Source organism: Dissoconium aciculare, assembly GCF_010015565.1.
Source record: "Dissoconium aciculare CBS 342.82 unplaced genomic scaffold K489scaffold_5, whole genome shotgun sequence".
Classification (NCBI taxonomy): Eukaryota; Fungi; Ascomycota; class Dothideomycetes; order Mycosphaerellales; family Dissoconiaceae; genus Dissoconium; species Dissoconium aciculare.
Window position 1 is genome coordinate 1,525,722 of NW_022984955.1, and position 22,592 is coordinate 1,548,313.

The 22,592-nt window shown below is 52.5% G+C and overlaps 6 protein-coding genes across 6 annotated transcripts; 4 read left to right on the forward strand and 2 right to left on the reverse strand.

The window, feature by feature from the left end:
* The first annotated feature begins 8,058 nt into the window (after window positions 1–8,058).
* Window positions 8,059–9,045, forward strand: K489DRAFT_208638 (uncharacterized protein). The gene has a single exon (XM_033599632.1). The coding sequence runs from the start codon at window positions 8,231–8,233 to the stop codon at window positions 8,753–8,755; it is 525 nt and encodes a 174-aa protein (XP_033460852.1). The 5' UTR covers window positions 8,059–8,230; the 3' UTR covers window positions 8,756–9,045.
* On the reverse strand, window positions 8,847–10,102 carry K489DRAFT_208549 (uncharacterized protein). Its single transcript, XM_033599631.1, has 4 exons — window positions 9,893–10,102; window positions 9,525–9,828; window positions 9,065–9,472; window positions 8,847–8,951 (listed from the first exon to the last, which is right to left on the reverse strand). The coding sequence occupies exons 1-4, from the start codon at window positions 9,897–9,899 to the stop codon at window positions 8,939–8,941; spliced, it is 732 nt and encodes a 243-aa protein (XP_033460853.1). The 5' UTR covers window positions 9,900–10,102; the 3' UTR covers window positions 8,847–8,938.
* Window positions 10,103–10,524: 422 nt separating this feature from the next.
* K489DRAFT_431168 (t-complex protein 1 subunit epsilon) lies at window positions 10,525–12,466 on the forward strand. The gene is made up of 4 exons (XM_033608436.1): window positions 10,525–10,605; window positions 10,662–10,679; window positions 10,762–12,249; window positions 12,312–12,466. Exons 1-4 carry the CDS (start codon window positions 10,587–10,589, stop codon window positions 12,443–12,445), a joined length of 1,659 nt encoding a protein of 552 aa, XP_033460854.1. The 5' UTR covers window positions 10,525–10,586; the 3' UTR covers window positions 12,446–12,466.
* A 350-nt stretch (window positions 12,467–12,816) lies between these two features.
* On the forward strand, window positions 12,817–15,161 carry K489DRAFT_394294 (MFS general substrate transporter; the record flags this gene model as incomplete). Its single annotated transcript, XM_033606801.1, has 2 exons — window positions 12,817–12,961; window positions 13,442–15,161. The coding sequence occupies exons 1-2, from the start codon at window positions 12,945–12,947 to the stop codon at window positions 15,159–15,161; spliced, it is 1,737 nt and encodes a 578-aa protein (XP_033460855.1). The 5' UTR covers window positions 12,817–12,944.
* Window positions 15,162–15,204: 43 nt separating this feature from the next.
* K489DRAFT_409620 (TRAUB-domain-containing protein) lies at window positions 15,205–16,741 on the reverse strand (the record flags this gene model as incomplete). The annotated part of the gene is made up of 2 exons (XM_033607610.1): window positions 15,205–16,598; window positions 16,675–16,741. 2 exons carry the CDS (start codon window positions 16,739–16,741, stop codon window positions 15,205–15,207), a joined length of 1,461 nt encoding a protein of 486 aa, XP_033460856.1.
* A 1,877-nt stretch (window positions 16,742–18,618) lies between these two features.
* K489DRAFT_295315 (DUF21-domain-containing protein) lies at window positions 18,619–20,845 on the forward strand (the record flags this gene model as incomplete). Its single annotated transcript, XM_033600292.1, has 2 exons — window positions 18,619–19,054; window positions 19,128–20,845. Coding segments are annotated over 2 exons (2,154 nt in total), but the record flags the coding sequence as incomplete, so codon positions are not given.
* Window positions 20,846–22,592: the final 1,747 nt, after the last annotated feature.

Here is a 22,592-nt window from a genome sequence, read left to right on the forward strand (position 1 = left end):
TTAGGCGTGGTAGGTACAGTCCAGTCCAAGTGCAGTCAGTCCAGCACAAAGCACACACACGGTGCAGGTGTGTAGCGTGTTGCGTGTACGTATATGTATCGATACATACACAAGTAGGGAAGGCAAGCACGCAAGGTAGGTTCAACTCAAGCCGGGGGCGAGCGGCCGGGCGAGCGAAAACGTGAACTCTCGGGGCAGGTCCAAGTCCCGCAGAAGAGCAGCAGCGGCGGCAGCAGCAGCAGCAGCAGCAGGGCAAAGGGTAGGGCTGTTGTTGGGCGGCTTGACACGACGCTGTTGCTGCTGCTGACGATGATGATGTTATATATGTCAAATAACCTTTTTTCCTTGATTCCTTCTTAATCCAGCACGGATCGACTGTAGATTCCACGCAGTCCCGAACGTGGGTGCGGGATCTAACAGGCTAAAATGATGCCAACGGGTTGGGCTCCCCTCCCCCCAAGGTTGTTCATGGAGGTTGTTGTAGGGTAGTAGTGTTGGTGGTCGTCCTTGGGAGGTGGTGGAGGGGGGCTGCTGATGACAAGCAAGGGCAAAACAACGCCCGCAGACAGGAAATCGCAGGGAGTCTCGGTGGATGAGAGAGATTGCGACACCATCCGAACACGGACAATACATGCGCGTGCACCGGATGGATGTGTGTGCAATAACATTACATACGACCGAACAAAGAAAAGTCAGGCAATTACTTTACTGGACTGTACACCTGGGCAGTTTTGAGTCCGTTGAGGCTACCTTTAGATGAGTGTGTGATAGCTACACAGATCGTGGGCGACAATAACAACAATGATGCTGTGCGGGGAAGAGAGACGAACGGACGCGGCGAGAGAGAGACAGAGAGAGAGAGGGCGAGAGAGCGAGAGGGAGAAAGAGGGCCAGCCAGTCAGTGAGCCAGTTCAGCCCGTCAGTCATCACCAGTTCAGCCCGAGTTCAGTCAGTCCAGTCCCGGTCGTCACCAACACCGCCCGTCGTGGAGCATGTAGGAGAATCTTTGCACCAACAATCATCACCACGCACGTCAGTTCCAGAGTCAGTTCCAGAAACCGCAGTCAGCAGTCAGTTATCACAGTACCTTATTTCATTCTTCTTAGGTATTCTTCTTATTCTTCCTAGAGGTCAAACAGTCGGTCAGCTGCCACATCCCATTCCCTTCCCTTTTTTTCTCTCTTTCCTCTAAGCGCATCACTAAAATAAAGATGAATTGCAGTAAAATCCAGCGCACACACACACCCACTCACATCTATTCACCCACACCTCCAGTTACGGTTACACACATCCTAGGTACGCACACAAAAGCGCCCCCATCCGCCTCCGCCTCCGCCTCCTTCTCTCCTCTTTGTTCCAATTTATTACTGTATTCTACCAATGGGGCATGTGAGTAGGACTTCACTATAATGATCACAATATGCATGTATAGTACCGATATGCGCATGGGTCGCGTCCCTCCTTCCTGTCACGGGGCTTGCTCGTCACCTTCTTTATCTTAAATCATATCCACCACCCACAGGCACGCACACACACCCCCATACTCACACCTTCTTCTGTCGCTCTCCCTTTCCGCCTCCCGGCAACTTGCCGCCGATTTCCACCCATGTCAAGGCTGCATGCGTGTGTGGCGGCATCGTGCCGGCGATTCGGGGCGCGCGTGGACAGGTGCAGCCGGTGTGGAGGGAATGTGTTGTACAGTCCAACGTCCATCGTACAGCATGTCCCTCTCCCCTGCTGCGGGTGTGCGCCGCGGGGAGGGCGGCAGTGAGGAGGAGATCCGGATTTTTCCCGTCTCTTTTCCTCACTCCCTACATTGCAAACGCGGATGTTGTTACCAGGAGAGCCAGAGGTGAAAAGTGAGAGAGTGCACCGGACAGTTGTTACAACGTACTCAGGGCCACATGGACATGCCATGACCCGCCAGCACGTGTACAGCATCTGCGGTGCTCAAATACATTCTCCCTCGCAATCGTATACATGTACGATCGTCTGGATGTCCGAGGCTGACAATGACACGCCTGCTAAATGCACGGCGGTGGTAAACATCATTCCACACTGCTCAGCGTCGTGGACGGGATCTATCATTTCCATACAGTTGCCGTATCATCCTCGACGCGCGCTCCGGGTGGGTGGGTTGCTCGGTCGGCAGTTGAAACTCTTGTGTGTGGGTGCCGGTGCGCATGAGCGGCGAGCCGAAAGGAGGGGGGGCGTGTGTCCGATGTCCCAAAGAGCCGGAGATGCACGCCTGAATTCCAGGACCATGATTGCTTATTGATGGTATATTTTCTCCTCTTCGGTGATTGAGTCCATAGCGGTACTATTCTCAACCTCCTCATCATCGTCCTCTTCTGTATAGTAGCAATTGGAACGCACCCAACGATGCGACGGGAATATTCCCGGAACACCGGTGAGAAGCTATACACACGTCATGTTCAGGGTCGAGACAACATGCTCGATCTTGAACCTGAGCATGCAATAAAACGAACATGCTGCGCGCAATGGAAGATATCGCGGCGCGACGGGTTTCATCGTGATCGTTGTCTACGCGTTCATCGGCCTGAGCAACATTGAACTCCACCTCATCGTCCATCCGAATGCTGGTCACTCGATCCTTTTCATGGACTATTGTTCCTTCTCCGACAAGCTGACAGTGGGGGCATGGCATTGCCTACCTAGGTACTAAGATACGTACGTTCATTCGACAAACAGGTGCGAGGCGCCGAGACGAGCATCCCGTCTCACATCGAAGAGTCCCACAGTCCCGATTCCTCGACCTTTCCCGCATCCCTATTTGCATCGTCCCATTACATATTTGGGTGAACCACAAGGTCTCACCATCAACGGTCGCCACAACTCCTGAATGCGCGGGGAAGGAGACATCCCAAGCGCGTTCCAGGTGAAAGAAGATGCACACAGACGTAGATATCCTAACAACTGTCGACGCAATAGGTTACCATCTAGGACATAAGCGCTGTACATCCACCTACTGCCGTCTTGGAACACTGGTCAGATGGCCACACCTGTGCACTACCTCTCCATCTTTTGATGCGCCATGATGATAAAATCTCCGAGGTCCACCATGTTCGCTTGTCTGACCAATATTCCATCAGGACCATTGATGCACCCTTCTCTTTCGATCCCGAATGGTGATTCGGGACTCATGCAGCTGTTTCTACATGTAGATCGGCGACCGATCAATGTGATGGTAATCAGTCTCACGACCAGGGATCAAGCTCACGCGCTCATCCACCGTGGCCCCATACCCCTGACTATCACGTAGATAATCGTCGTCGTCACGGCCAACAACATGATCGTCATCGTCACCTGACGGCTCACGCTTCGACTCGGCGTCAATTCTGATGACTGCTCCGCGAATCAGACATTGTGTAATGACACCGGTGTGGAACCTTGATCGATTTGTCTAGACATGGACAGATGCTAAGACAGGAGCGGATGCGCTGCATCAGGGACGGAGACCCGTGAACATGGATCATGCCGCGGAGAACCGGTCGGTCCTCAGTGGCTCTTGTTCATCATGCACGCCTGGGCCACTCCGCCCGTCGATAGACGCAGATCCCATCACCTCACGGCGTGACCGGGCTTGTGGGACCAGGCCGAGGAAGATTATATTCCATCGTACGCGCACGGGGTTTGTGATTCTGTCTGAACTTTGTGGAGTGCACGCGTACCTGCTCTTCGTGCACCATGCTATAGGGTGCATGTGATTCACCTGCAATGTGGTAATGACAGGCACTGACAGGCCGGCCGTTTGGCGGAAGTCGTGCCCCGATCCCCAGCAATATCGGACGTTTAACCGCGAGAAGTATATACAGATTACATACCTAGGTGTCCACGCGAATCATGTCCTGGTAACAATGATAACAGTCACGACTGTGAACAGCAGATGGTCAACGTGACCGTGGAATGCCAACGCACGATCTGTTGGCTGGCGTCACTGGACGTCGACCAGATCCTTGCATATCCTAGGCATGTCTCGTCAAATCAAAGTTGAAGGCGAAGAGGCCGATTTCTCCCTGTCTGGATCGTCACATGCTGGCAAGCAGTGTCATCAGGACATGTGACGCGGAGGTAATCCAATGGCTCATGTGAGATGGAGACAGAAATGTACTGTGGTGTGAGTGAGTTGTCAGATCTCGTACCGGCCTCGCAAAGTCATCCCCACACAGCAACCTTGGACCATGTGCACGTCTGTTGTAGGCCCGAACGGCCCGGGATGCGAGGGAACGATGGTGCATAGATGACGGTGGGATTGGTGGAAGTGGTGTGTGTAGATGTGTGTGTGAAGGTACGTGTGTGTGTGGGTGTGGGTGTCTATTATATGTCTGTCTGTTCAAATAGAGGTGTGTGGGCAGGTGGGCAAAGTGTTAGATAAAGGGTGTGGCGCGGAAGTCGAGCCGTCAGATGATACCGCAGCCTTGCGAGGATTAAAGGTAAGCTACAGGATCGTTTCTTCTCCCCCCGTCCAGCCGCCCAGGACAAGCGGGAATGGTAGCGCAACGGACGTCCCAGCCTTTGCACTTGGGCGCAGGTCTAATCACTGACTCACCCACTCACTCACTGTTGTATGATAATGTCAGTCGTTCATATATGTATAGTTCATACACATCTCCGGGTGTGGTACCTACGTATGCTCATGAGAACTGGATGCCGGGACGGGCTCCGGCAGACGGGTCGGACAGTCGATCGCCACTACCCTCTGCATCTGCCATTCTCATCGTCAGCATCGTGCGATGACTTTTGAAGAGCACATGGTCACGAAAGTATATCTACGGCCTGGCGGGAAGATGCACTCCTTCTCAGGCTCACCACCACCTCTGAGAATTGCAACGTATGGGACTCATGAATATCATTCATTGATCGCATCCATGAACCTCCTCGAATATCACCACATCACTGATCACAGGTGCAGGTAGGATGCAGTGCGCAAACAACACTTCTTCGAGCCGTTGACGACTCTCCCGCCGTGTTGGCCTCGTGCTCAAGCTGAAAACATCAATGGAATGGTGAGACACCGGCGGCAGAAGAAAAGGGCCGCTACTGATGATTAGCATAATCACGAACGAGACTCCGGTGCCGCGTTCCTGTGTGTAAATAAGGGAGCATCCACACGACCGTCATCCGTGGACTCCTCTCGACTGGATTCTTGCCTAGGCGATCGTTAGTACAGTGCTAACAAGCTGACACATTTTCGTTCCCGAGAGGCAGGGGCGACTGTTTTTTTTCTTCGAAACGGTCATCAAGCACGTGCTCGGCCGAAGCTGAGAAGGAAGAAGAAAATTCGGACGGCAGATGACCATTTTCATCACCATGCCACCACAGTGGGGAATCGTGGTGCAATCCCTCGACCTCGGCTTCCTGGGACTTAGGGTGGTGGGTTGTTCTTCATGTGGAGCAGGGCCTGTCACGCACGTCACGTTGTTCACGCGCCCATGCGCATGCGCAGCAGAGCCCTGTTGATCAAGAGCAGCCAAAGCGGCGAATGGCATGCAATGCGTTGAATGCACTACCGATTGTCCTGTACACCGTCCTGACTGCTCACTCTGGCGCCCAATGCAAGCCCATCCGTCCACGCCTTCAGCCATTGTCAGATGCTCCAACTGACGAATACGACTGACTCTCCCGTCGCCTGTTTCACAGTTCACACATGCTCTGCTCACAGCCACTGCAGAGTCAATGCAGATACACTCGCGCCCCGCTCGGATCGTCCGCCAGTGTTGTCTACGAGGCCAGGCCGCGGGGACCGTGTGTCAGCTGACATGCAGCGGTTCCATAGGGCGACTGTGTTGACTGGAGGATCCATGGGATGTTGATCGCATTCTCAATAGGATGTGTGTGGTGGATCGATCCCCCAATGTCGATCGCTGACCTCTCCACGGAGTCTCTACGCCTGATTGCCTGCCCGACTCCAATACCCCTCAGCTAACCTCCTCCGGTTTGTGCGACGCGTAAAGTGAATATGTAATGGATCCCGGTCATGTTTTGTCGCGGAAGGTTGGCATCTCGACAAGTGAGCGACTCCGAGTGCGGCAGAGCCCCATCCTCCAGAAATATAACCGGGACGTGGGATGTCGTGCGCGGAAATCCAACCGCTGCCGCAGCATCAACAGAAGCAAACCGATCCTTTGCAAGGTGTAATTGTTGGCCAGATCCTTCTGCTCGGGATCCTACGATATGTTGCCTCCGACATGTTACTGTAAAACCGACACGCGCACTTCCATTAAGACACGTGCTCCAGCGCAGTCGCGTTTCGGGAGTGTTACGTCCGGCTGTCCCTCCCACGTTCAGTCACACATCGGTTCTGTCCACTAATGAGATGACCATCTCCATCCTCCCTCGTCATGAATGATAACGGCGTGGTGTTCTGCGAGCAACACCATCCCGACGGAGCAGCTCATCCCGTGTAGCGTGTTAAGAGGAGTGAGCAGATGACCACGGGTGCCAGCGCATCGCGCAGCTATCGTCCTGTGCAGTACTTCATGATCAGAAATATACTGCTGGCCGACAACCCTGCCTATACTGGGCTTGGTGATGGCTCTCACCGCTCTTCATCCGAGCAAGGACCCTGGAAATCCCGACCACCGCGATGCACCTTATTATTCGCGCCCGTCGTGGAGTGGGCGGAGGGCAACAACCCCCACGCGCCATCATTGACGTCGACAACCACGGTGGCTTCGACTGCCAGCCCTGGCTTTGCGGCAAGGGGCTCGAGACGATTGCCCGTCTAGAGATGTCGTCCAGCATTCGCTGATGTATGACACTCGGATCAAGCTGAGACCGCATGTCCTTCGATGCTCTATCATTTCCGGCGTCAGCAAGCTGGACGGACACCAGTCGCTTCGCATGGACTGTCGAGATACCAGCTCATCCGGGAATGCGCGTTCTACAGGATCCCGCTTTTGACGACATGGAGCTCTCACTTGCTCTCCCCCGGACAATACCATGTGGCACTCCGTTCTGTGACGAAATCCTCGGAGAACTGCCTGTGATGGTCGAGACAACCAGACACGCGCAAGTGAATGTACTGCGCTACACATTCAGCCTCCTTGGAATTCCATCCTTGTCACTATCGCGAATCCTCATGGAAGGACTTTCCGCATCAAGAGCATCACCTGCGAGACGGCTCCGTCGTAGCTTTCTCCCACTCCATGCATCTTCAGCACAATAGTTACAAAAACTAGATATGCGCTGGAGCTTGTGTGGAGTGCAAGATCGAGATATCGTGCATGACGACAAGACGCACGTGTACAACTAGATGTTTATATGTGGGATGTCATATTTGTGTGTATGTATGTGGACCTCGTACTGTATATCGTCAGAGGAAACATCTAGGTACTGTGACAGGTTGCCTCCAATTCGAATAAGCACCCTCACCAGTAGAACATGTATCCGACCTCACGTGTCACCATAATTGCTTCCAGCTTTACAACTCATCGAGCCCCATGGTACCGATCCAACCATTGGGCCCGTCATTCTGCCCGGTGTTGGGCTCGAGCTTGCCGATAAGAACCCTCGAGTCCCATTCGTTCATGTGCGCATCTGCTACAGGCCTCGTTCGAGAAAGGCAGAGTCACGGGCGGGCTGCTTGTTGATGGCTTGGAATGTGTAGTCAGTGATATGCATATCCAGGACCTTGAGTGTCTGGCATATCTGGACCTCGATTCATGCCATCCGAGCAGGTCGCAGGTCCGATCGTTACCAGCGTCTGGACCTGTCGGTCTCTCATCATTCCGTATTCTTGTGTCGGCCCGGCATTGTCATGCGGCGGGTCGCTGCAGCTCAGTCTCAAAGGGCGTTTCTCGACTGCGCGGGTTAGGGAAGCGATAGATACCTCTTTTCCGGGTATCGGATCCGACCTCCGATGAGCTGGCAATCCGCCCTCCTGCTGATTGACACGGTAAGATGACGAGATCACTGTGCTTCAATTATGACATAGTGCTCTCTTTCCTGTCGTCTGACCATCTGCAAGCGAAGCTCGAAGAAGTTGCCAGCGCATACATATCCTTCGGGTCATCTGCTGCAAGTAGCCCGCACACGGACGGGCATGGTCCCTCATGTGATGTCTGCCCTGCAGCTGGAATTTCGAGACTCTCGCTGATTGCCTGTCAATTGGACGCGGAGCAGGTACCTGATCATGACCGCGGCGCAAACACCTCCCAGGGGTTACGCATTCGCGAATAAATTTTGGACGATCGCGTTTCGATGATTGATGCCAACCTCAATATCTACCACGAGGCTCACCGGGCAAGCGGCCAACTCAAAGTGGGCTTGTGCTGGCACCTACGCATGTATTCAACGCATTATGATCACAAGAGGCTCAATCAGCGATGTTCACAAGCCATGCGAGGGCCAGAGTCCTATGATGCTGTCAAGGGAATGCCTCACCTCACCCAGTTCTCGTCCGCCAGCCCTGAAAGTTTGGGTTATATATCTGCTCAATCATGAACGTTCCCACATCTTTGGCGCAAGCCCATGTCGAGTTGAGCAGAACTCCTCACACGACGAAGAGAATATTCAATGGACGGCCGTACATGGCGCCCTCTTGGGGCTCTTGGGGACAATCGCATGTTGCCAGAGTCCGGGGCTCATCGTTCTAGCATTGAAATTCCTCACTATCTTGCACAGCACACTAGCCGTTGCTTTGTGCCCCGGTGGCGATCCGTGCTGGCTTCGCTCGGAGCCAAGTGCCCGTGGCAAAGGACTTGAGCGTCGTGGTTCTTTCCTTGAAGTTTGAACGATTTGGGAACCAGGGCCAGATCAGCCTGTCCAGGACCTGCCATGTATGTCTCCGGCGCCGCTTACAGCAGGCCACGGGGAATGCTTCGCTGCAGCCGATTGGACTCGCTCAAGGGGCCATGGCCGATTGTATGCGTGTTGTCTGAAGACCTCAAGACCTCAAATTTTGTTTCATTTTGGTTTAAACAGCCTGGCTTTATTCGTCAGTGAATGTTGTCCCTCTCGCCAGGCAGACCGGCCCTCTAATAAGTAGTGGCGCTCCAGTGGGGGCACATCGGTGATGTCTTTATGTATAGTGCAAACTTACAGATGGCTCTCGTAGTAATCAAGCAGAAGTTGAGGGCACTTTTGACGCAAAACCTCCATGGCGTGCTCGGTCTTCCTGCCGGTGGAGTGCCATTCAAGTAGCCCTGTCAATGATGAGGTGACAGTGTCTGGCTTCTTCGACTTGTCCTCACGCTGAACAACAGCGTTCACTTTAGCATAGTCCTCCCACGAGCCTAGGGGCAAGCCTGGCCCTTCATCGCTGGCTTTGGTCGCGCGCTGCTTCTTGGTGGGAGCCGGCGAATCCTCCGAGACATCAGTTGCGCGCTTACCGCCCCGACCTGTGCTCTTCTCCTTGACGCCGGCCTTTTTAGCCGGGGTTTTCTTCTTCGGGGACGGACGGCCTCCAATACTTGTATGATATGCTTCTAGGACGGCCTTGGCTCCAGAACTAAAGTGACGTGTCAGGAAAATGCCGTGATTTGCAAGGCCTCTTTACCTACAGATTGTCGATAGGCTCCCAGGTCAAATCTGACTCGGCTTCATATCCCAACCACTTAATCTGATAGAGCACATTTCCCGCCTGGTCGTATTGATGTGTGAGGATCTTTTCGACTTGATATTCATCCTCATCGCCGTCGTCGTCGTCGTCGTCATCTTCTTCCTCCTCTTTCTCATCATCGTTGTCATCGTTGTCCGCAGGGTCAGTCGCAGGTTTTGATGCGCTCTTTTGCGGGATGCGCGCAGGAATAGAGTCTGGAACATCAACATCATCGACTTCCTCCATCTCATCGTCCGAAAGAGCAGCTAAATCAACCAATTAGTAATCCATGAAGCTCTCTCTCTCAAGAATCACAAGCAGGGAACCTACGAGGCATCTTGTAAACACAGCGCAAAGCTTGGCCAAGTAATACTTATTATGATACTCTTCGCGCCAACACAATAAGTTCAATAGCTCAGATCTGCGTTGATGAACCGCTAACCGTCTCGTTCTACCAAGCGAACGTTATATGTAGAGTAGAGAAGTGATGAAGCAGTGAGCGCAAACCACCTGGGCAGTCTGATTACGCGAGGCGCGATGATCCGCCGACGCGAACGATATGAACCCTGACGGCGCAAGAGAGCTGCAAGAGAGCTCTACGGTCCGTGCACGAAATTTCTCATGATCTATTCGGGGACAGTCAATTATGATAGAAGTGCGGGCACACGACGGTGCGGGCAAGCAGACACGAAATCTTCAACATTCGACATTCACCAGCAAAACACTCCTCATTCAAATTTCTGGACAAAGAGTCGACGAGGCTTTCACGCCAGCTGTGCACTCCAATCCTCGCCTGACACTTGGACATCACTGTAATATTGCTAGACAGAAGAGCTGCAGATACGCACGTTTCGACTGCTGCACACCCACGCATATATCGTTAGATTGGCCTACCCGCCTGGTTTGGGAGCAGTCAGCCATTTCGTCTACAAGTCGCCTGCACTCACATATTCGACGGTGCTCACCCGAGAGCTGAGCGAGACGTGGTTACCCAGACGAAAAAGAAGGATTGTTTGTTGCAGACATGGCTGGAGGACCCATGCGTGAGTTCTGGACGGCACAACTTTGAGGAGGAGCACCTACTGACGTTCAACGGCAGAACTGGACTTGAGCAATGGTAGGGTGGAATCCTTGTTGAACTGGCTCGCGAGATATGCCGGAGTACAGATCATGAAACAACCGACTGACATTATGAGTAGCTCAAGTCACCACCGACGAGCAAGGTAGACCCTTCATCATTGTCCGAGACCAGGGCAAGAAGACCAGAACGCATGGTACCGAGGCCGTTAAGCAACATATTCACGCCGCCCGCGCAGTTTCGTCCATAGTCAAAACATCATTAGGCCCCAGAGGTTTAGACAAGATTCTAATCTCTCCTGATGGCGACATCACCGTGACCAACGACGGCGCAACCATCTTGAGTCAGATGGAAATCACCAACAACATCGCCAAGCTATTGGTTTCCCTATCACAGTCACAGGATGCTGAGATCGGTGATGGAACCACTGGTGTAGTGGTTTTGGCCGGTGCACTGTTGGAGCAAGCGGCCGAGCTCATCGACAAGGGCATCCATCCGATCCGCATCGCCGACGGCTATGATGCAGCATGTGAGGTTGCTGTGGCCGAACTGGACCGCATCTCCGACGTTATGCCCTTCAGCAAGGAGTCGACGGGAAATTTGCTCAAGGTCGCCAAAACCTCGTTGGGCAGCAAAATCGTGTCCAAAGCACATGATCAATTCGCACAGATCGCCGTGGATGCCGTGCTCTCCGTCGCTGATTTGGAACGGAAAGACGTGGATTTTGAGCTCATTAAGGTCGATGGCAAGGTAGGAGGGTCACTCGAGGATACACTATTGGTAAAGGGTGTCATCGTGGACAAGGACTTCTCACATCCGCAAATGCCTTCAGAGGTTCACGATGCGAAAATTGCTATTCTTACCTGTGCATTCGAGCCCCCGAAGCCGAAGACGAAGCACAAACTCGACATCACCAGCGTCGCCGAATTTAAGGAGTTGCAGAAATACGAGCAGGCCAAGTTTGCAGAGATGATTCAGCAGATCAAAGACACCGGCGCCAACGTGGTCATCTGTCAATGGGGGTTCGATGATGAGGCCAATCATTTGCTTCTCACAAACAATTTGCCCGCGGTTCGCTGGGTGGGAGGACCTGAAATCGAATTAATCGCCATTGCCACCAACGGAAGAATCGTCCCCAGATTCGAAGACTTGAGCGCGCAAAAACTAGGGAAAGCTGGTCTGGTCCGTGAGATGTCTTTCGGTACAACGCGAGAGAAGATGCTTGTGATCGAGGAGTGTGCGAATTCACGCGCAGTCACCTGCTTCATCCGTGGAAGTAACAAGATGATCATCGACGAGGCCAAACGCTCGCTACATGATGCACTCTGTGTGGTTCGCAACCTCGTCAGAGATAACCGCATTGTCTATGGTGGTGGCTCTGCAGAAATCGCGTGCTCGTTGGCGGTCGAAAAGAAAGCGCTTCAAACGCCTGGTCTTGAACAATATAGCATGCGTGCTTTCGCAGCCGCTCTCGATGCAGTCCCGATGGCATTGGCCGAGAATAGCGGACTGAGCCCAATTGAGACTTTGTCCGACATCAAGGCCCGTCAAAGCAAAGGTGAAGGCTGCGGACGATTGGGTGTGGACTGTATGCAAACGGGTTCTAATGGTAAGCGATGTTGCCTCGTCTCTTCCCGCGCGTGTTTCTGTGCTGACCTTCTCACCATCTAGACATGAAAGAGCATTTCGTCATTGATCCCCTGATCTCTAAGCGGTCGCAACTTCTCCTGGCGACGCAGCTTTGCCGCATGGTCCTGAAGGTGAATAATGTCATCATTGCGGGCAGCGATGACAATGATTTCTAAGAGCTTGAAATGGCCCCTAGAGCTTTCTTGTCGGGAGACACCAGGGCGCAAGGATGTTCATGTGCATGTTCATCTACCGCATAGCCAGCATCCGGCTTCACGGAGGAGGACTTCGTCTATTGCAGACGGAAGCCACGTCAACCTCATGGCACATATCATGGGAGAGCTTCCGGCTGAAGGCTTGCACCTGCCGGCCACACGCGCTGTCTCCAGACGCGACGACGACGACCGTACGTCAGAGACGGCATTCCAGCTCAAACAAATTTGCCGTGACTGATCTTTAATGACATCGAGTCCTCACCAAATTGTTGCAGACCAGACCTCGACGGATTGTACTTGAGTAGAAGTCTGAAGTGGCGGTGGACGATTATTGGTCACAGATGATGTATGTCATATAAGCTCTATCTCATTTAAATGCCTCCGTTGCCCGAGCTGTTAGCCTTGATATGGGCTTCAGGAATCTGAATTTGTGCAGGTGGGACGTGAAGGTGGGACATGCATGAACCGAATAGTACAGTGCGTCATGCCCATTTTGGAAATTTTGCCGCGGGTGGGCATTACAAGGTCATAGATCCACCAGCGAATTCGTGAATCCATATTCTCTCGTTACAGGTCATGAAAGACCGTGTGCTTCGTTACTCGCGGGTATAGGCTGGGCAGTGTTATCAGCAATCTGATGAAACGACTGACCACGCTCACTTGCGAGACCTCAGCAGTGAAGCATGCACAATGCTCTCGAAGCTTGATGATACTATATCTTGGATTTACTCGAACTAGCGGACATGTCAATCGATTATAGCCTTGAATCATATCATCGCAAAGTGTCAAAGCACTTGACTTTACGAAATCCGCGTTAATGCAAAGAACACAACCGCCTCCCGTCGTCGCAGTCGTCGGGAGCGACGACGACGCTCCCGACGACGACGACAACGATGTAACGATAAGCTTCCAAGAAGGACAGCGACTGCTCCGTCCGCAAGACGACCGGGATTTTAGTGACGCTTCACACTCCGATGCTTCATCCGACCATGGCCGACCCCGGTCCTGCCGCACCGAGAAAGTGTCGTGGGCAGCATTGCCGAAGAAGAAGCAGCTGGCGATTCTGACCCTGGCTCGGTTGTCGGAGCCTTTGACACAGACCAGCCTCCAGAGCTACATGTTCTACCAGCTCAAGTCTTTCAAGCTGTCCGATGGATCGGCGCCGAGTGACAGTGTGGTTGCTAGGCAAGCTGGCATGCTTGCTGCTGCTTTCACAGGTACCCAATTCCTGACAGCGATCCTTTGGGGCCGAATAGCAGACAGTGGGATGGGTCGCAAGCGCGTCATTCTCATCGGCCTTTTGGGAACTGCTATCGGAACTGTAGGCTTTGGCTTCAGCGACAGCTTCTGGATGGCCATCACGTGGCGCTTGGTGGGCGGAGCATTGAATGGGAATGTTGGGGTCATGCGGACGATGATATCGGAAATTGTGGAGGAGAAGAAATTTCAGTCTCGGGCGTTTCTTCTCCTTCCCATGACATTTAACATCGGCGTCATTATCGGGCCCTTGCTGGGTGGCCTTCTCGCTGATCCAGCAGGGAACTACCCCGATGTCTTTGGGCCTGGAGGGACCTTCGGCGGCGAATATGGGGTATGGCTGTTCATGCGATGGCCGTACGCGCTGCCCAACCTGATCAGTGCGGCTTTTCTGGTTTTCGGCGCATTGGCCGTCTTTTTGGGATTGGAAGAGACTCTGCAAAGACTTAGTAACAAACCCGATCTCGGGATAATGATTTCGCGATCGATCGGCAGGCTCTTCTCTCGGAATCGACGCAGAGCGGGTTCTGTGCCCCTGAGGCACACATCGCCCGAACAGGACGTCGAACTACACAGCGCACATAGAGCGCGCACCAAGACCGAACCTCGCGTCTTGCCATTTCATTTGATGTGGACACCGAACGTCATGTTCACCTTCCTTGCACATGGTCTCCTGGCCATGCACGTCGGTACCTTCAGCAGCCTGTGGTTTGTTTTCCTGTCGACGCCGAGATATCTTCCAGCTGCGATACCTGGTGGCAATGACGGTCAGAAAACATCCGCCCTACCGCCCGGATATCAGCCTCATCTGCCCTTCACCTTCACCGGGGGCCTAGGACTTCCTCCGTCCTCTATGGGGACTGCGCTCTCGATCTTGGGGGTCATCGGGATATCGCTACAGCTTCTGGTGTATCCACGCCTCAACTTCCGGTTTGGCACAGTGAAATCCTATCGGGCCGCGCTGATCCTGTTTCCTGTTGCGTATGTGCTGACACCGTATCTCGCAATGGTCCCGTCGGACACACCACCTCAAAGTCAGGCGTCCGGACTACTGATCTGGATCGCGATTACGTTTGTGCTTTCGATTCAGACGCTTGCGCGAACCTTTGCACTACCTGCGACAGCCATTCTTGTCAACAATTGTTCGCCGCATCCCAGCGTGCTCGGGTCTATCCATGGCGTAGGTCAATCCGTCAGCGCAGGGACGAGGACCGTTGGCCCAGTCGTCGCCGGCTGGCTGTATGGCATCGGCTTGGATAAAGGCGTTGTTGGGACGGCCTGGTGGGTGTTGGCAGCCTTCGCATTGTTCGGGGCTATCGCAGGTCGCTGGGTGCGAGACGGAGACGGGCACGAGATTTGGTTGCCGGGCGAGAAAGAGGATCTCCAGCCCGGAGAAGGGCCTGACACGGCCACAAGGTAAACTAGACAAGTCCGCGAAAAGAGAGACATGATCACGGCATTGATCATGTGCCCGCATGATTTCGGAACATCACCAGTCCTGCTTCCAGCGGGTCGAAATCTTCCTCGGCAGACGGCGCATCGTCGACCTCCGCAAGACCCGTCCGGTAGCCAAACAGACTACCAAAGAGTTCGTCAGTCTGACGTTCCTCCCATGTACCGCGCATCTCTGGAGCCATGAAGTTCTGTAGCTTCTCCTGGATGGTGTAACGTATCTTGCGGCCTTTGCTCGCCTTCGTATCAACATTGCGTTTGGTTTTGTTTTCTCGCCGCATCTGGAAGCCAATGTCGATGCTTGATGCTGCTACCGAGTCATGGCTCTTCTGCTCGAGCAATTCCTTGAGAAGCAGACCATAAAAGTCGGCGTCGTCGTAAATCTTCGGATCTTCCGTGATGCGCTGTGAGGACTGTACCGGTGCACATGACCGAGGCGCGTGCGTCTTTCTCACCAAGCGGTCGACATTCGACAGCTGTTCCTGTAGCACATCAACGATGGTGGCTTGCCGCTCCTGATTGAGTCGACCCCGGTCGGACTGCAGAACCGGACCTTGAACCTTTTTCGACCATTTCTGCAGCACTGCGTCCCGAGCGGGTCGCGCGTCGCGCTCTTGGGTGAGGCAGTGAGCGAAGAGATCGGCGGTCGTGCTCTCTAATGAGAACCGCTCAGCTGGAGAATCCCCACCTGCCCCTGCCGTACTCATCTGATCGCGTAGGCGATCAAGCGAGTCCCACAGCGTAAATGCAGCCAGCTCCGCGGCCTCGTAGGCTTCTCGGAGATTTCCACGCGCGTCGGTCGCTTGATCGACGTGTGAACCAACCAGAGTATTGACCGCTACCAAGGTCTTTTGGAGCTTCATTCGTGTGCTTAAAAAGGAGTCGTAGGTTGCACGTTGACGCTTGACGCCCTTCCCCTTCTCGATGTCCTCCCTCTTGGCTTGCGCCAGTGAAGCCGTGGCAGAACCATTCTGCTCGCGATGTAGCATATCTCGGAGCTCAGCTTGGGCTCGATGCCGTTGCGACTCTTGGTCGACGCCGTTGAGAGTTTGGTGCCCGGGGACATCAGCATCGGACGAAGCGACCGACATGGATTCCTCTGTGTCACTAGATCCTATCTCATCTGATAGGCTTTCCGTCGCATCCCGTTCAGCATCCCCACTGCTGACGTCTTCCTCGCTCTCGTGATCCTCTGCTCCATCATCTTCACTCGCCACATCTAGCGCGGCCCTCGCGACCTTATTTCCAGAGTATCGTGGTCCCAGGGCGACCGGTCTCGACTTGCGTAAGGTGCTCTTGGAGACTGACGCATAGTGTTCACGGCCGTCGAAGCTCTCGGCGGTGGCGTTGCTCGCTTCGTCATCGCTCGATGGTATATTTGCTGGATTTTCTTCGGGGTCGTGTTCTGCGAGCAGGATAATTAGCAGGGGCGAGGCGGAAATATTGCGAATAGGATTTTGGGGTACGCGGACTCGACTCACCGATGGCGTGTTTGGAGAGGAAAGGCTCGAAGTCCTTGCTTCTATTACGGCCGTGCAAGCGCGACATGACAAATGGAAGAGAGTTCAAGGGTGCGTCGGAATCAGTTCCATGGTCTCATTGATCGTGTTGGAAAATAAGGTGGACCTTTGGTCTTTTAATTATAGGTTGGTGAACAATGAAGATGTTAAATATTCCAACTGTAGAAAAAGAATAAATTCTGGCCAGGGTTCGGCGCTATAGTTTGCACGCAGCAAGTGGCGCGAGGCTGATCCCGTCGCGTGCTGAATTGCTTCATGCGGAAGGGAAATCCACCAAATCCAGCCTCATGATGATGTAGGAGTGACAATCATGTTGATCACGATTTCAATGATTTACATAAGCAAACACATGGTGATGATAATCAACTGGGCATCATCATCATCATCGAAGCTGTGCCCATTGCCTGCATGCCCAAGTCTGTTATCTTTTCCGTTTCCAGATGTAAATGTGTGTGTGTGTGTGTGTGTATGTGTGCGCTTGTTTCATGGTGAGTTGTTGTGACCGAAACCCTAATGGTCAACCCTAGAGGGTGCTGAAGATAGGGTACGGTGAATAGCTCCGATGCTATTTATTACTGTTAAGGTGATGACGAAAGGTGCAGGTGCAAATGTGTGTGTGTAAGAGAGAGCGAGAGAGAGAGAGAGTGTGTGTATGTGTATATGTACATGTGTATTTAAATGTGTATGTATAAGTGTATGTAAGTCTGGTGAGTGAGTAAGTAAGTAAGAGACGTAGAGAGAGAGAGAGAAGAGACGGAGACAGAGAGCGCATCGATACTGAATGCCTGGATACACGGCTCCTGGAGCAATGCCGAACGACTATACGATTCCCTACGTCTCCATCCATCCATCCATCCATCCATACCACTCATCGCTTCTTCATCCTTTCAAGCCATCTGTCTTCTGTCTCTCCTCCCTCTCCACAAACAACAACAACAACTACAACAATTATTACTACAACAACAGCTACGACAACGACAGCGACGACGACGACGACGACAGTACTGGAGACCACCGCACTCGAATCTGCTGCAGTCAGTAATAGTACCGATAGTAGTACACTTCGCACATCACGAAACGGCGACTGGGGTCCCGTTCCTACCCGACACACGGCCGTCGTCATTCTCACTGATCGGCAGCATTGGTGCGTTCTCCCTCTCCAATCTCTCTACTCTCGCTCTTTGGCTTTCTCATCAAATCCACACCCATACCGCAGCACGTACACACACACTCCCTCTCGCATTCTCCCCAAATATATGGTCATTTCCTCGTCAATCGCACACCGGATTCCCTTCTGTTCCGTGTCATCTTCATCATCTGTCGCTCGCTTCCTTTCTCCACTTCTCCGTCTAAGCTGGGGCTTCCTGGCTGCAAGAACGGCTTTTGCGGGCGATTCTAGCGGCAGGAAGCGAGGCTTATCCTTACTGGAACTGGCCCGAGCCTGAAAGCTCGCTCCTCCACCCTTCCCCAACTTCGCACCAATTTCTACAGTACAGCACCACCCGTCCAATCCGATCGGACAGCTGAGACGGACCATCGTCGCTCACCAGCTTTGCAGCCTTTTCGTCCTCGCACTTGCTGCACCTTCGGAAGCCTCCTCGCAACGTCTTGGCGTGGGAGAGACAGAAGCCTGCGCGCTCAGGAACTTCCTCGACCGCTCACGACGTTGGGCCTGGAAAACAGTCCCCGTCTCGCTCGGGCTGGATGACGCGCTCTGCTCCATTCGGCTTCCTGTCCATCCTCCACGTTTGATCCAACCTCGTCGCCGCCAAACCACCTCCACCGCAAGATCGCATCCACTCCCAACTTCCCGCGTCTCGCATGTCTGCCGTCGTGGGCTCCACTCGTCAGCTCCACCAGCACCATGCTCGCCGGCTGCCGGCCGGGGCCGCGTTTGCCTCGCTGAGGACCACAATCCTGGGCCTCGCCCGTCTCTTGCCGCTCCCATTTGCAAGTGCAGCTCCCCTGGGTTTATGGGCAGAGAGGCGCGTCGATGCGGCCGGACACACACATGACGCCCCGGACGGCTTCGACGACCCCAACCTCTGGATCTACCTGGCCATTGCCGTCTTGTTGGTCTTGCTCGGAGGCGTCTTTGCAGGGTTGACGATTGCGTACATGGGCCAGGATGAGACCTATCTACACGTCATCGCCCACTCCGGCGAGGGAAGCGAGCGAAAGCACGCCCTCAAGGTTCAAGAGTTGCTGAAGCGCGGCAAACATTGGGTCCTGGTCACATTACTGCTCAGCAATGTCATTACCAACGAGACGCTGCCCATCGTGCTCGATCGGAGCCTCGGCGGTGGGTGGCCGGCCGTGTTTTCGAGTACCGTATTGATTGGTGAGCCATACTTTCCTCCCCGGCCGCGAGACCGTATCCCTCCCGCGACCAGTCCACTGACCTGCACCTACAGTCATCTTCGGCGAGGTTGTCCCGCAGTCCATCTGCGTCCGCTACGGCCTATCCGTCGGTGCCTTCATGAAACCATTCGTTCTGAGTCTCATGTGGATCATGTGTCCCGTCGCCTGGCCGACCGCCAAACTACTCGATTACCTCCTCGGCGAAGACCACGGCACCCTCTACAAAAAGGCCGGGTTGAAGACGCTGGTGCAGCTGCACAAGACCCTCCCCTCGGCTGATCAGCTCATGCAAGACGAGGTCACCATCATCAGCAGCGTCTTGGACCTGAAGGATAAACCCGTTGAGGAGGTCATGACTCCTATGCAGGACGTCTTCACCATGAGCGCCGACACCGTGCTCGACGAAAAAATGATGGACATCATCCTGTCGCAGGGCTACTCCCGCATCCCCATCCACGTGCCCGACAACGAACAAAACTTCATCGGCATGCTGCTCGTCAAAATCTTGATCCCCTACGACCCCGAGGACTGCCTGCGCGTCAGGGACTTCGCCCTGGCGACTCTCCCAGAGACGAGGCCCAACACGTCATGTCTCGACATCCTCAACTATTTCCAGGAGGGCAAGAGCCACATGGTGCTGGTGTCGGAGTATCCGGGGACGAGTAAGGGGGCCCTCGGCGTCATCACCCTGGAGGACGTCATCGAGGAGCTCATCGGCGAGGAGATCATTGACGAATCGGATGTCTTCGTCGACGTCCACAAGGCCATCCGCCGTATCGCCCCAGCGCCGAAGTCAAAGTTCGGCCGGTACGGCCACGACCAAACCCACAGCGACCGCGAAGGCGATGGAAAAGACGCCGGCGAGGACTCGCCTTTGCTGGCCCCGCACAAGCCCGATCCGCCACGGAAGACCATGCAGACGACCTTCCTCATGCGGCGACGCAGCAGTGCCGCATCGGACTCGACCCATACGACCCTTAAACCGGTCGCGGTGCGAGGAAACACGACGGATATGAAGCAACACCTCAAACACCTCGGACCCAGCAATGCTGCAAGCCGGCCGAAAACGACCAAGTTCTCTGCCGTGAAGATCAAACCGGGGGCGGCGATTGACGACGCTGCCGACAGGAAATCCTCCACGATCGACTCCGAAACCCTTTCCCAACATGCATCCCTCGATGTTCGGGACCACGAACCGGAAGTGCTCCAGGAGGGGGGTGTGAACCACGCCGACGCGTCAGATGGCGCTGTGGCGCTACACATCCAGTCCGGCTATGGTACGATGGAGAATGTCCCGTCGGCCGACACGATCCCCGCGTCCGAGGCATCCACAAAAGCCAAGGAGAACACCGAGGTCGAATCCCCCACCGGGCACGCGCCACTTGTCCATTCCAACTCCATGTCTGCAGTCGAGGGCTCAGGCACTGCCCAGGCAGGTGCTTCGTCGCTCTACTCTCTCAGACAGCCGGACAGATTGGTCGGTAGTACCGGCGATCTGAACAGCGCTGGCGACCGCATCACCCCAGTCCGACGCAAAGCCCGCTCGGGCAGCATCACAGAGACCATGGTAGAATCCGGTGGGATCCGCAAGTACGTCTTGGAGACAACCTCGTCATCTTCCGAGGAAGCCGAGGACGAATCGCCCGTAGCGCGAGCTACCGAGAACGGCGCAACAGCAGTATTTTCGGACGGCGAGCCGTCGACAGGAGACAATTCTCGCGTAGAAGGCGGCGAGTTGGTGAATGGCAAGAAGCGACGGAAGAAGCGTGGAAAGCGTAAGAAGGGCGATAGCCCGACCGAAGAGTGAGTGCTCGGTCTCGTGTATTATGGCTCTCGCCCTTCAAGCATTGTACATGTAGAAAAGAATTGCTTTTATATGCGAAGTGCCGCGAAGCTCTTCACTTGATTCCAATAAGATTTAGCGCGTCTATCGAGAAACTTACTTCGAAGTCTGTACAGAGTACAAACCAGAATCAGAGAACACGATGTTCATGTACCCTGCCGTTCTGTTTAATAGCCGTATTCACATACCGTTCTAAGACATGCCGAAGGGCGACGACGGGGGCTGCTTGTCTTGTGTTCGGCTAGCGGTAGACTTTGGCTATAATATGGGTAGGAGTTCTAGACCTCCTATAGGAAAGCGCAAGACTCAACCTCCTGCCCTTAACTATAAGATTTATTTAATATATATAATTAGAATAAAACTTTGAGTTATGTTTCTTATATTAAGTATAATATTTATTTAAAAGAAAATAACTATTTATATTATAGTTCCTAACTTTATAAAATGTTACTAACTTAACTAAGTATATTCTTTTTAGATATAGTAGTTATATACTTTATATTCCTAAAGCTAAAGTAAGTATAGAATTCGGATCTATATAAGAGCTATATACTTATCGTCTATAATATAAGATTATCGTAGTATATACTTAAGCTAAAGTCGCCTATAAGATAAGATAGTATCTTATAAAGTAATTAATAGTAGGTTTTTATAGAAGGTATTAGCTCCCTATTTTATTTCTTTATACTATTTTCGTTTTATCTAGTAGCTGTTCTTTTCTTCTTTTCTAATATTTATCTAATTTCTTTAGTAATATCTTTATATACTTCTTTCTATAAACCTAAAATTCTCTAGATAAACCCTTTTAATATAATTAAACGAGCTCTTTAGAAGTAGAGTCGTCGAGTTTATCGATTGAAAGATCTAAAACTAATAATATATTTTTAGGTTTTAGGTTTTTAGAAATACTTACTAATATTAACTAATACCCTATATTAGTTCTAAGTCCTAAATCTTTTCTAAATCTCGGGGCCTCTCTAAGGTAGATAAAGAGATATCTCTAGGGGTAGATATATCCTAATTAATATTTCGAAATCTTTAGGATTATAAAAGCGTTCTATAAGATTTAATTCAAGGATAATTAGCTTATATTGTCTAATACTTCGTGCTTATACTATAGAACCTAATACTTAGTATTATCCTAAGTTATTATTATTTTAAGAAACCTAAGGATTATTAAAGATTCTAGGTAGAGGACTCTGTAGGACCTCTAGGGGTCTCTTTCTCTCTAATACTCTATATTATTAGTTCCTCTTATATAATCTATTTAACTTTAATATTACTTCGAAGTGTAATATAACTCTTTATGTTATTATATATATACTATATTTATATTTTTTAATCCCTAACGCCAAGCACCAGGGCGTGGCCACCCCCAGGGCGTGGCCACCAATTTCAACATGAACCACCTTCAATATTGATTATCTCAACGAATACTCAATGAATTGCTCTGAAACTCAGATATGTTATATATCAATACTGGCTACTCTACTTTACATGTTCTAGAGTTATGGCCTAATGTACCACACTTGCTACACCTGCTAGCACGCTTTGAAGGCTTCGGCATCTGCTCTATTATTTGTGCTTCTACCTCCTCTTGCTCAACTATCTCTTGGATCTGAGAGGCTGACAGAGCATGGTCTAATAGGATTGCTTTCCTCTTCCTGGATTTGCG

Bases quoted from the DNA above. Each gene is read 5' to 3' on its own strand.
- K489DRAFT_208638 (XM_033599632.1), top strand. From the start codon at position 8,231: ATGCCAACCTCAATATCTACCACGAGGCTCACCGGGCAAGCGGCCAAC.
- K489DRAFT_208549 (XM_033599631.1), bottom strand. The intron at 9,473-9,524 runs GTAGGTAAAGAG...ACGTCACTTTAG, and splicing joins TGGGAGCCTATCGACAATCT to TTCTGGAGCCAAGGCCGTCC.
- K489DRAFT_431168 (XM_033608436.1), top strand. The intron at 12,250-12,311 runs GTAAGCGATGTT...CTCACCATCTAG, and splicing joins TATGCAAACGGGTTCTAATG to ACATGAAAGAGCATTTCGTC.